Source organism: Hippocampus bargibanti, linkage group LG11 (assembly GCF_051943395.1).
Source record: "Hippocampus bargibanti isolate YZ-2025 linkage group LG11, ASM5194339v1, whole genome shotgun sequence".
NCBI lineage: Eukaryota > Metazoa > Chordata > Actinopteri > Syngnathiformes > Syngnathidae > Hippocampus > Hippocampus bargibanti.
In genome coordinates this window covers 8,774,141-8,787,802 of record NC_142744.1, presented here as the reverse complement: position 1 = coordinate 8,787,802, position 13,662 = coordinate 8,774,141, and the positions used below count along the sequence as shown (strand labels likewise).

Here is a 13,662-nt window from a genome sequence, read left to right as displayed (position 1 = left end):
GCCTATCTCTTTAATATTTAAACCTCCTCCCCCTCACTGCTGCATTCTTGACCAATCACATGTCTTTAACCGAAGACTGGGGGCGGGGAATAGAGGACAAAAACAGTTTGCTGCCATTTTGTTATTAGAAGAACGGGCTCGTTCGCAAATCACACATCGCTCATTGAGGCAGCTCTAAAAAAGTTCGTATGCCAAGGTAAAATGTTCTTAAATGTAACGTTCGTAAACCGAAAAGTTCATAAGCCAAGGGGTTCGTAAACCGAGGTATCACTGTATTGTTATATTATGATTAGCTATTAGAACCTGTTCTCTCCCCAAAGGCGAATTCTTCAGTCCATTCAACCTGATTTTTTTTTACTCATCCGCTTATTCAAAAGCGGGCGTTTACCTGTTTCAACATCAACATCACCGAAGTCAAGATCACCCAATCAAAATGGCGCTTTCTGCCAACACAAGCCGAAATGGGAAATGAACAGCGAACAAGCGAGAATACATATTTAGTTTTACTGGTCATTTTGGTATGAAAAAGTCGGAAAATTCTCATCCCTGTAGGTGCGATTTATAGTGCAGAAAATACAGTAATCTTTTGTTTTTTTTTTAATTGGTTGAATTCTTGTTTCCCCCCAGCCCCAATATTTTTTTAAATGTTTATAATAATAAGGTTGAGCAATTGGATGACTATAAACTATATTTAATAAAACAAGCTGAAACAATGAGTCAATCGCAGCTCTCATTTGACATCGCAAAGGAGGGCGACGCCTCGCATGATCCAGTGGTCGGGTGGGTTGCTGGTGCCCAATATTACGGCGGTGATGTAATTAAGGTCAGTACGCATGGGTTTCTTATAAATGGGACACACATAGTACTTTGGGTCTGGGGGTGCCGTGGAGTTGATGGCGAACATGTGGATGACGGGCAAGGGCGTAAAGAGCACTTTGGGGGCCGACTCGCAGAGGACAGACTGCTTCTTGTCCCAGTCAGCGCCTTCCAGGAACAGGCCGTAAACGTACACGCCTTCCTGTTGAACAAAATAAAACAACAACAAAACTCCCGATATGCTCATGTAATGGTCAAACAAAATTTAGGTAAAGTTGGACCCGGTGGTCCAGTGGTTAGTGAGTCAAGTACACAGTGCAGTTTGTGCGGAGTTTGGATGTTCTCCCCGGGCCTGTGTGGGGTTCAAGGAACATTTTAAATTGTCCCAAGGTGTGATTGTGAGCGTAGATGGTTGTTCATTTCTGAGAACCGGTTCTGGGTGTCACCGCCTACTGCTCGAAAACAACTAGGATCGGCTCCAGAAAACGACCCACCAGAAAATGGATGGAGGGATACTCCAATTCCCATAATATTTTCTTTTCAAACCCATGAAAATTTATTTAAAAAATCCTCTAACATTAACTCATTCACGACCATTCACAAATGTATTCGGGAATTGAAAATATGACGTAGAGTGCCATTCCTGAATTTGTTCGGGTTTTTGTTTTTTTCTTGTTTGAGTGCCGATAAAGCGCTGGCCATGGCCTCGGCCAATGTTTTTTCCCTTCCACAAGGGGGCAGAATTTCCCTTTTTTCCATGTTAGCGCTCCAGCTTCAGCTGTTGTTAAACCGTTATATAAACCAATAATTATGTATTGCATTGCATTTTGGACAACCACCCTCATTTCAAGATTATATAACTCCAGACCCATATAATTTCAGAATTAACTCTTTTTTTCTGATGAAAGAAGAGAGTCTAAGGTTTGTTACACTGCATTGAATGTTTATGTCGTCCTAAAATTCTATATTCTGTGGGTCCTGGAATTCAAGTGAAAATGACAAAAACCCTGTAAAAAACAAACCCACTGGAGTGGACACATTTTTGCACGTCTGGCAATGAATGAGTTAAGAGAAATTCCCATACTTTTTTTAAACATTACTTTTCATCATGTGTTTGTGTCTGTGCATCTTACATCTGGATCAGACTTGATCTCCTCCTTGGTCTTCTTCAGGACTTTGTTGTTCAGGGTGACCGAGTCCAAAGCCCAACCTTTGTTTGCCCTCGTCACCTCTTGCCTCATCGCAGTGAGGAAACCTGAACCAAACAGTGACCCATGATGATTATGAATCCACTTATCAATCTCCAAAGTTAGACCATGTCATTTTAAAGGACAACCGACGTCTCCGGACAAGTTGTGTCCATAATTTGTAAAATGGCTTAAAATGACTTCTACTGAGTGTATTTTACAAAGATTCCACCGCATCTAGCTAGATATATTTTACGTTTTAAGACTCGCGCTGAATATTTAGGAAGTCTTGTTTTTGAGTTGGTGACGTCACTCAGGGAACACCCCTGACCAAAAATAGACACATTGTAGCAGTCTTTCCATCACGTCAATGTATTTTGCCGTACTTATTTGGTCTGAAAACCTCGTGTTGCACCAAAAAGCCGCCAGAAGAGGGCGACCAAGCTCCATGGAAGGAATTTATCAGCCTGTGGAAACGGCCTGACTAATTCCCTACACGACTTTGTCACCATTTTCTGCCTCCCTTGGGTGCGACATTTCCCGCCCCTGATGCCACAAAATGACACGAAATAAATTATTTAATCGATTGCAAACATGTATGCTTTCTTCTTCAGAACTATTTGAATCATATTCATAACTGGATGTGTAACAAGAAAGCATATTCTCCGAATCTGAAGCCAGTGTTTTGACTCTCCAGCAATGCAAGACGTCTTGGCGTGACGTCACAAACTGGGGGCGGGACTTTCTGAAAATGCCCAATTCGCAGCTCAATTTTTTGCAGATTTTGGACACAAAGTCATTTTTATTGGTGTTTTGCATTTGAATAAAAATATCATACTGCATGTTTTGGGTATTTTGGATGCTATAAAATGTTTTTCTGATGTCAGGAAACAAAAAAGTGACGTCGGTTGTCCTTTAATTCATCCAAAACATTGAAAAAAATATCATGATCTCAATATAATAAATAATGATGTGTCATTTATATCGATAGATGAAACTTTACGACTCACCTTGAGGGTTGAAAAAACCCGTCATCCAAAAAGTTTTGGGCCGCCGGGTAAACACCCAGCTGTGAAACTGTCTGTTCCTATCCAGGAGCTCTGTAAACCAGAACCCGAGTGTTGTAGAGTCCCACGAGAGCTTCCTCCAAAGATTTGGCACACGTGCGTCATATATGTTGTCCAGGGCATCACGTAGGGTCTGCAAAGAAAGACGGTGGCAGATATGATCAATGTACTATCCATCCATCTTCTGCCGCTTATTCGGGATCGAGTCGCGGGGGCAGCAGCTTCAGTAGGGAAGCCCAGACTTCCCTCTCCCCAGCCACTTCTTCTAGTTCGTCCTGGCGGATGCCGAGGCACTCCCAGGCCAGCTGGGAGACATAGTCTCTTCAGCGTATCCTGGGTCGTCCCCGGGGTCTCCTGCCAGTGGGGTATGCTCGAAACACCTCACCAGGGAGGCGTCCAGGGGGCATCCTAATCAGATGCCCGACGCACCTCATCTGGCTCCATGTACTATTTGGAGAAAAAGCTTTGAGAAGACCAATGATGCGCAAAGTAAAAACCATGGGCCATGTGCAGCTTGTTTTTTTAATATTAGAAAATGTCCAGTCATATTTGTGGCATTAATTTCAATATTTTATTTTCCTACAAGTGGTTCATAAAAATGGTTTCATAATTTTCCCCCAAAAATGCCATCAACCTTTAAGCAACAGGATGAATACCAATGGTGCAGCATCACACATGGACAGGAATAGTAACTTACAGTTCCAAGGAATGACTAATATTGGCATCCTACTGATGAGCTCAATAAACAGTATTGCCGCCTGTCAAAAGTAGGTATGTTGCAGTGTTATTTTCCATTATCAAAAACACAAACTCTTTTTTTCTGTCTGTAATGGATTTTCAATGAAAATTTCACTAATTTAATCAGAAAGGGTGATTTGAGATCTGAGTGCATTGAGTTATAAGCACAGTCACTAAACAAAATATTGTCAAACAATAATGGAATTTAACTCATTCGCTGCCCTTCCCAAATTTATTCGGGAATTGAAGTGTGACGTGGAGCGCCATTCCCGAATTTCTTCAGGTTTTGTTTTTTCTTGCGAGTTGTGCCGATAAACATGACTTGTACTCTACGGATCACGTAACCAACGTCGTTGACCAACCTCGCTCATGATGATGGTGCCCTCGATGGCCAGCTTGAGATCCTGAAGAGTGGCCCGCACCACAGAGATAATCCTCTGCATGCGGTCCACCTCTTGGCGTAGAAAGATGTTCATAGGGTTGAGAGGCCCCATCTTCTTCAGACTGGCTCGGACCTGACGGCGGGCAAAGACGCAGGCTTGAATGACAACACCGATCACAGTGGAGAGGTTTGTGACAGAAGCGCGCCCCACCTCGTGGGGTATGTAATCACGTGGCAGCTTGTCCAGCATGTCCTCCGCCATGCTGTACACGATGCTCTCTCGGGTGGCCCCCGAACCGCCGCCGCTCTCCTTGGGCTGGATGTTGGTGATGGTATCGAGCACCTCGGCAGATGTATTTCTCTGATAGCTGAGTGAAGACAAACAAAAAGGATGATTTTGTTTCTTTTAGAGTGAATTGTGCTGTATTTCAATTGAACATTATGCGTGCAATTTGTTTTCAATCCATTGATGTCATTTTGAAAATGCATTTATTTATTTGGATTATTCAAAATTGTGTTCATTTCAATTTATTGTTTGCAAAATTAAAAATTGTTGATTACATTGGTTTTATTTTTCATTTGAATTAAAGACAAAAAGTCGGCTGCCATTTTGTTGTTAGAAGAACGGGCTCGTTCGCGAATGGCACATTCAGACAGCTCCGTGTGTATCCCGAAAAAAAGTTTGTATGCCAAGGTAAAATTTTTATAAATTTAACGTCCGTAAACCGAAAAGTTCGTTAGTCAAGGGGTTTGCAAACCGAGGTGTCACTGTATTTCTTACACAATGTCAGCGTTGGGGTGCAACCCCAGAGCTTGCGTGGAATCCACAGCAGGCAAGCCCTGGATGAAGTCCACGTACTCCTCGATGGTCTTACATATTGGGATTTGGTACTCGGTGTAGAAGCAGAAGGACGGGTCTAACATTTTCTTACTGAACCACACCTGTCAACAAGAAACGTAGCAAGGACAAATACCAGAAAAAAAAGAGGTCAAATTCAAATCTGGAAAAAAAAACAAGAAAAATTTGAAGCAGGAAAAAAAAACAACAGATTGATTATTAAGTTGGAAATTTTACCCGGGCAAAACATTTGAGCAGGCGTTTGTCGTAGTCGTCAGTGACCCTCCCACCGTACTGCACTTCAGCTAGCATGTAGCGCAGAGTCACCCAGGAGACATCCTGGGTGACGGTGGATAGTTAGGAAAAGCAGTGTGGCAAATTTGCATGCCCGTGTTTATTTGTTGTTGTTGTTGTTTTTCTTTGCATGTGTGTGGTCACCTTTCTGGGCCCGCAGTCATCCAAGTGTCTCTCTACAAACTCCACGCTAGCTGTGAAGTCTGCGGAGTTGAACTCGTACGGTATGTTCCATCCCAGTGGTCCAAATTTACGCCGTTCCTAGTGACCATGAAGTCAATAAATGGTGGATTGATTTTAATATTCTGCAAACAAACTGTATTTGGCAAGTCATGTACATAAAGCAGGTACAGTAGCTCCACTTTGGGCTACAAGTAGATGTACATTTTTTTTACTCTAAATGTCCAGTTGCATTCAAATAGCATCTTCATGGCGCTTCAGATGCAAAGAAATAATCTAAATTTTTCATGGGCTGTTTTTTTTTAAATGGCATAACAATTTGCTCTTTCACTTGTCTGGCTCAGGATTTCGAGCTGCTGAAAATTCCTTTAATGATAATTCTGGTCCTGTTCGAAACATACGATACATGGGGCTTTTTTTATGTATTTTGCTTCTTATCAGGTCGTGTGCTTATGTATTTTCCTCACTTAGTGTGAACTCAATTCGCTGCCATTCCCAAATTTATTCGGGAATTGAAAAGTGTGACATGGAGCGCCATTCCCGAATTTGTTCAGGTTTTGTTTTTCTTGTTTGGATACCGCTGGCCATGGCCTCTGGCAATGTTTTTCCTTTCCACAAGGGGGCAGTATTTCCCTTTTCCATGTTAGCGCTTTGTTCCAACTTCAGCTGTTGTTAAAGCGCTATATAAACCTATATGTATGTATTGCATTGTATATTGGACAGCCGCCCTCAATTCAATCTCATATAACTCCAGACCCATATAACTTAACTCTTTTTTCTGATGAAAGAAGAGAGTATAAGGTTTCTTACGCTGAATTGAGTGTTTATGAAGTCCCAAAACTCAATATTCTGTGCAATTTGAGTGACAATGATCAAAACCCTGGCACTGGAATGGACACATTTTTGCACGTCTGGCAATGAATGAGTTAACATTGGCAAAAGCTATGCGGTGGCTTTAAATATTTGAAATACCAGCCGACTCTGGGCTAAATGTGAGTTAACTCCTCTGACACTAGTTGACAGTTACTTGCAAAATGAAGCATTTCCTCTTGCATAATTCCATATGTAAACGACCGTGGTACCTGAACAGCAGAGTGGAGAAAGGCCACGCCGTACAGCAGCGGCTTCCACGTCGGCAGGTTGCTGACTTCCAGCTGGTTTTGTGAGATGCTTACAAAGGTTCGCTTCAAGCTGGCGCGAAGTCCCTGCGGTGGGTCGTTGGTAAATTTGATGGAGGACTTGAAAGACAGAGATTCTCAAGTCAGGGTCATGCTGTGGCAATAGTCTCTTCTCTGAGCACAATAAACATCTTTGTAATCCATCCCCTGCAATTTTGAAACGGATGCAACCATTTCAAATAAATTATCAACCTGTAGGAGTGTGATGGAGAAGAGGTCATGCGGTTCGGTGGTGACCCACACCCTGAAGGTTTTGTGCACAGTCTCTGTGACAGTGACGGTCTCCAACAACTCATCCATGAACTCCAGGCCCAAGTGACAGTTCTGCAGGAGCACCCAGCCTCCCTGTAAGCATCAATGTGGGACGAGATTTAAAACAGAAGTGAAGCAAGTGTGTCATCTATCGAGACGACATGTTTGACTGAAAGCAAATTTCACTCCACTCAAAATGGCTAAGAAGCAATTGTTTTAACGTTTCACATAGTCATAGCTGTTTCGATTCAAGACCAGCTTCCGTTGGTATGTGCCAATATGAGGTGAAAAGAAAAAAAGTGTCTGTGGTTCAAGAAAACAGCTTTTTTCTCAATTGCAGTTACTGATGAAATAAATAATAAAATAAAATCTCACGTTATTTATCATAGATAACACATGCAAATATTTTTTTACTCAGGTAAAGTTGTACATTCTATCAACTCATTCACTGCCAGATGTGCAAAAATGTATCCACGCCAGTGCCAAGGTTTTTGTCATTGTCACTCGAATTCCAGGACCCACAAAATATTGAGTTTTAGGACGACATAAACATTCAATGCAGCGTACCACCTCAGATTCAATCTTAGATGTAGACAGAGCCGGTTAATTCCTAAATGCTTGAAGCAAGCACCCCTGGAACCCGGATACTTAGCCGATAAAATGCAACAAAATTATACCAGGAAAATTCTAAATTTGCGAATTAGGAGACTTAACATAGAGATAAAAAACAAACAGTCAGAAATAGAAACTTATTATCAGCGATTACAAACTAATCTTACCCACAAAATCTATCAGGAAGTGTGTGAATTTACTAAATCCGGTTATATGAGGCACCACAGCAAAACCAAAGAGAGACAAAAGGGTAAATTTCAAAAATTACTTTTACTAAAACAATCTCAGCTACTGGTAAACACGCGTAAAATTAGGTATGAACAGTTTGCAAGGGAGAATTGGATCAAAAATTTGTCAGACAGAGATCTCTCAGAGACAGAAAAGGCGGTACTTACCAAAGGTTTAAATTTCTCAGTGACTCCTAAAACTATACCTACAATAGATTATATCACAGCTACTGAATCGGCTATTAAAAATAACAAACTTTCGTATGCAGAGGCAGATGATCTACGCATTAAAATATCAGCTCTTCTCAGTAGTGCCAAACTTCCTCCGTCCAACATAACATTAGAAGAGAGAAAGGCGTTAACTACTCTACAAAAAGACAAAAATATTACTATTTTGCCAGCAGACAAGGGCAGATGCACAGTGCTGCTCAACACATTGGATTATGAAGACAAAATAAATAGGTTAATCAGTGATTCTAACACGTATGAGCAACTAAAAAGGGACCCTTCCAATAGATACAAGAAAGAAATGATTGACTGTCTCCAAAAGCTAGAGAAAGGAAAACATATAGATAAACAGATGTATTTTAGATTATACCCGGGAGAGGCCACGCCATGTATCTATGGCCTGCCAAAAATACATAAAGAAGGGTTCCCCCTCCGACCCATTGTTTGTAGCATTGACTCCTCTACATACAATGTAGCCAAATATTTAAAAACTATTTTAGCTCCGTTGGTTGGTAACACAGAATACCACGTAGAGAACACCACAGGGTTTGTAGAGAGGATCAAAGACCTCATATTGGAACCTGAGGAAACTTTGGCATCATACGATGTGACTTCTCTCTTTACATCTGTCCCAACCCCAGCAGCAGTCTCAGTGGTGAGGACGAGGCTGCTGGCGGATGTTTCTCTGCATGAAAGAACCAAACTGAAACCGGATCACATCTGCCAATTATTAGAAATCTGCCTTAATACTACGTATTTTCAATTTCGGGAAAAATTTTATAAACAAATCCATGGTTGTGCTATGGGCTCACCAGTTTCACCCATAGTGGCTAATCTTTACATGGAAGAGATGGAGAAACAGGCCCTCACATCCTTCCCAGGGACAAAACCTAGACACTGGTTTAGATATGTGGACGATACTTTTGTCATAATTAAGAAACAAGAAATTCAATCCTTCACAGATCATCTCAACTCTGTAGACTTCAACATTAAATTTACTCGTGAGGACATTCAAGAGAACCAACTAGCCTTCTTGGATTGTGAAGTAATTATAAAAGAGGACAGAGCGCTAAAAACAGAAGTCTTTAGGAAGGCTACGCAAACTGACCAATACTTACTTTTTGACTCTAACCACCCTTTACAACATAAACTAGGAGTTATCAGAACCCTCCAGCATAGGGCTAAACTAATACCAACTAGCACTGAAGGTAGAGAAAAGGAGTCAAAACATATCAGGAGAGCACTCACTAACTGTGGGTACCCTCAGTGGTCATTCAACAAATGTCAGAAAGAAAGAATAGCGAACGAAACCAATAATTCTCAAGATTCTAAAAGGAGAGGAGTAGCAGTACCGTACATTGCAGGAGTTTCGGAAAAATTACAAAGAGTCCTTTGGCAACATAAAATTCCTACTTATTTCAAACCGATAAACACGTTAAGGCAAAAATTAGTGCATCCAAAAGATAGGCTACCAAATGAAAAACAAAGTAATGTAGTTTATTCCATACATTGTAAGAATGAAAATTGTAAAGAGCAGTACATTGGGGAGACTCAACAAATTCTCAAAAAAAGACTTTATCAACATCGCAGGGATAATACTAGTGGGCCTCAATCGGCAGTACATTTGCACCTAAAAGCTACTAACCACTCATTTGACGACAATGAGGTTAAAATCTTAGCGAAAGAACATAGATGGTTTGAAAGGGGGGTAAAAGAGGCGATTCTTATAAAACAACAAAATCCTTCATTAAACCGGTCTGGTGGTGTGAGGTTCAATTTGGATCGTTCATACAATAGCCTGCTCAGGCAAAACAGGTTAGGCAACTTTCGCAATGCTGATGAGGGTCGTTATGCTGATGAGGTGATACCGGGGGGAGTGGGTGTAATAGGCCAATCGTTAGTCAGGAATGTAGGAACAATCAGTGGGGCCGCAGGGGGGGGTCCCGCGCCTCCCCCAACCTGAGAGTAGGGACCTATCATAGCTGTGTCCGGCGCCACCAGGTCTGGACATTAGGGATATATAAATGGGGCCGATACGACCAGTCAGACTTTAGTTCGCTGACGAAGCCTCTTGGATAGGAGGCGAAACGTCCGAAACCTTCACTTTTGTACAGATGACGGCTGAAGAAACCTTCTCATCAATGCAGCGTAAGAAACCTTCGACGCTCTTCTTCCATCAGAAAAGAGTTAATTCCTATGTTTTATGGGTCTGGAATTATATGGGCTTGAAATGAGGGTGGTTGTCCAAAATACAATGCAATGCATACATATTGGTTTATATAGCGCTTTAACAACAGCTGAAACTGTAACAAAGCGCTAACATGGACAAGAGGCAAATACATTTTAAATAAATGATTACAATTCCTGTATAAAAGTTGTCGTACGCAGTACATCTGGGATGACAGTTTCCTCCGGAGCATCACCGTAATAATAATAATACATTACATTTTAAGCGCCTTTCAACGCTCTCAAGGACACTTAGAGATGAAGCTGGAACAAAGCGCTATCATGGAAAAAAGGGAAATTCTTCCCCTTGTGGAAAGGAAAAATCATTGCCAGAGGCCATGGCTAGCGCTTCATTAGCACCCAAACAAGAAAAATCTAAACCCAAACAAATTCTCGAATGGCGCTCTGTCATATTTTCAATTCCCGAATAAGTTCGTGAATGGCAGTGAATGAGTGAAGGTCAGAAGATTTGAAGTTTGAACTAAATCGTAAATATAATTTGTAACAAGGTAATAAATGTATGTATGCACAACACAAACCTCTGCCATTGAGCTATTGACAAGTTTCCTCGCATGGACCTCTTGCCCTTGTCCCATGGAGATCGATCTACATCCTAGGAAACACAGGGGGACTGTGAGCGAGCGCCGCACTTAAAAGAAAAAAAAAAACATTGATCACGGTTCAATGAACTCACCGATATTGAGCTTTTTGGCAAGCGCTTCTATTTGGTTGGTGGGATCCGAGCCCATAGAGAGGAAGCAAATGAGTGGCGTGCGGATGTCACTCTCCTCCCAAGTGCCCAGCAGGTTCAGCAGGACAGGCTCAGCAAACCTGGCGCCCATGGAATCACCGACATACTTCCTGGCTTGAGCCAAGGTCCGATCTGGACACCAGGACCTGCCCAAAGAACCAAACTTATTTTTCAATACGTGCAATTTCATTTTTATAAATTAGCTAAAAATGTTTGAAAATAATACCAGTAATTTCAATATAACGTATCATATTTTTTGCACTATGCACTTCGAAGTATATGGCACACATTCAACAAAGGGCCTATTTTAAAATAGCTTCATACCTGTCAATCTTAGCTAATAGCTGCCCTTATAAATGATTACAATTCCTGTATAAAAGTTGTAGTACGCAGTACATTATTTGAAATGATAAAAAGAAAACGCTAACACAAGCGGAAATGCAAATTTCCCCATTGTGGGACTATTAAAGGCTATATGATTCTGATTCTGGAATGCCGACAGCTTACCGCATGTGTGCGTTATGCTTTTATCAATCCTACCGTATACAGCAATAATATATATATATATATATATATATATATATATATAAACCATTGAGAATTACTTTTGCTGGTTTGGCATGACAATATTAGCGATCGGTGGCAGCATTTTCCTTGGCTATCAGCAGCAACTGGATTTGAACCAAAATGGTCTTTGTAAGATCGGTAAAAAAATCCTGTATAAAAGTTGTAGTATTTGAAATGATTAAAAAAAAGATAAAAAAACAGGGAAAACTTCTTGACATGTATGCAGCTTTCATATCAAGGCGCACCGCATTATAAAGCTCGTAAAAACTGTAAAAGCGGCTGTGGTTGCGTTATGCATCCACAAGATGTGTAAAGTGACCTTGAGAGTTTTGAAAGGCGCTTAGAAATGAAATGGATGATGATGATGATGGACCGACTGTAAAATGAATAGCTGCTTTACTTGTATGAAGCTTTACCAAGCACTGCAGCTGTAACAAAGTGCTTGACAGAATATTTTGAATACTATATCTCCTCCCAAAAAAATCTATTGAACACCATATCAGGCGCATTGATATATAAGGTGCAATGCCTGATTTTGAAATGTTTTAATGCTTTATAAGTTTATAGCGTGGAAAATACGGTAAACTGAACTTGTGAAACTTTCACTAAGTTCCCTCCAAAATTGCAGTACCTAATAAGCATCAGTTTGTTGAACACATCCAGGTTGTTGTAACCGTCTGGGATGACAGTTTCCTCCGGAGCATCACCGTTGGCCCAAACTTTCCAATGTTTTCCACTTTTACCCACCTGCAAGACGGAACGAGCCACACAGTATGATGATACTCTCTGTGGAATAGGAAGACGTGAGATTCACAAAATCTGACCTGAGTGAGGATGTTGCCAAACTGAGGAAGTTTACTAAGTTCCACGAGGTTCAGCCACGCAATGTCAAGCACCCAGTTGAATGGTTTTGGAGGGCAGGCCTTCAAGTCGAGCGCAGCGCCACCTGTCGGAAAATCACTTCATTAAATTGACTTTTTCATTTTAGAAATAAATTGATCTCTTCCGCAGACTTAGACATAAAAAATACATTAGAAATGCAAAATCACTGACTTAAAATACTGAAAATGAAATTTGCTATTCGCCCAAAACATTGTTTTATTTTAAATCTATTTTTAGACATGATGAAGCTGTAAAGTAATTTGAAGGTGATTTTGTGATTTTCAAGAGAGAATAAGACATGAATAAGACATATATAATAAGACAATAAGAATAAGACATAAGACAAGTCCTCAAAAAGTTCAATTCCGGAATTGTTTTTTATACCTAGCATCAAGTGGACTTTTGACAGATTTTTATTGATTTTTTAAAATATGTCTCATTGCTTGAATTTTCCAATAAAATGTGATATATTTGGAGAGAAGCAATGAAGATGTTTAAAAAATGTTGACGAAAATAATGGGCAAAGAATAAAAAGATGATTTACGTGTTTGGAGATAAACGAGTACTAGAAAAATAGGCAACAAAAATACCATATTTTCCATTGTATAAGGTGCACACGAGTATAAGGCGCAACCCCAATGAATTGTGTACTACAACTTTTCAGAGTTGTCCGCCTTGGTGTCCGCTAACTTTTTGTCATGAATTTCAGACACTATAATAATATAGAAATATATAAACGTTTTCCAAATACACACATTCCATTTCAAGGCACTACAGTAAAGTCAGTGGCTACGTTTTATATATCTCAGCATCGACCGCGCACTACTTCTTCTACAGGGGGAAATGCAGTCAGTGGCTGCTGACAGTAGTTGCGAGACCTGTTGTGGCTCAAAATTACTTCACATATGAGGCGCACCTGCGTATAAGGCGCAGGGTCGTCTTTGGAAGAAAATCCAAACTTTAGGGTGCGCCTTATATACCGGAAAATATGGAAATCTATTTTTTTAAGTACCATACCTTTGATGAGAATCTGAAATTGGCTGTGTTGAATTTTGCCATTCTGCAAGTCGATCTTAAGTGCCATGAGCATCGTGAAGATGAACTTATGGTTTTCGTACAGTCCGCGCACCGTGTACCTAAAGACTTCATACGTCAAGTATTCGATGATGTTGCAGATTCGTTTGGACGTTTTGGCCGACTTCTCAGACCTGCAAAATTCACCGTTATAATAAACGGG

General features: G+C 40.7%; 1 protein-coding gene across 1 annotated transcript in view; it reads right to left on the bottom strand.

Moving 5' to 3' along the window:
- Window positions 1–720: 720 nt before the first annotated feature.
- Window positions 721–13,662, bottom strand: part of LOC148891407 (dynein axonemal heavy chain 8-like) — a 51,889-nt gene continuing 38,947 nt past the window's right edge. Inside the window, exons 78-92 of the mRNA XM_089007396.1 lie at window positions 13,443–13,633; window positions 12,368–12,489; window positions 12,175–12,290; window positions 10,920–11,122; window positions 10,765–10,838; window positions 6,873–7,025; window positions 6,585–6,740; window positions 5,467–5,583; window positions 5,266–5,367; window positions 4,972–5,132; window positions 4,402–4,558; window positions 4,171–4,323; window positions 3,014–3,203; window positions 1,950–2,071; window positions 721–1,018 (exon numbers count right to left, since the gene is read on the bottom strand). Coding sequence (XP_088863522.1) covers window positions 731–1,018; window positions 1,950–2,071; window positions 3,014–3,203; window positions 4,171–4,323; window positions 4,402–4,558; window positions 4,972–5,132; window positions 5,266–5,367; window positions 5,467–5,583; window positions 6,585–6,740; window positions 6,873–7,025; window positions 10,765–10,838; window positions 10,920–11,122; window positions 12,175–12,290; window positions 12,368–12,489; window positions 13,443–13,633 — 2,305 coding nt within the window. The 3' untranslated portion in view covers window positions 721–730. The remainder of the gene's footprint in view (window positions 1,019–1,949; window positions 2,072–3,013; window positions 3,204–4,170; window positions 4,324–4,401; window positions 4,559–4,971; window positions 5,133–5,265; window positions 5,368–5,466; window positions 5,584–6,584; window positions 6,741–6,872; window positions 7,026–10,764; window positions 10,839–10,919; window positions 11,123–12,174; window positions 12,291–12,367; window positions 12,490–13,442; window positions 13,634–13,662) is intronic.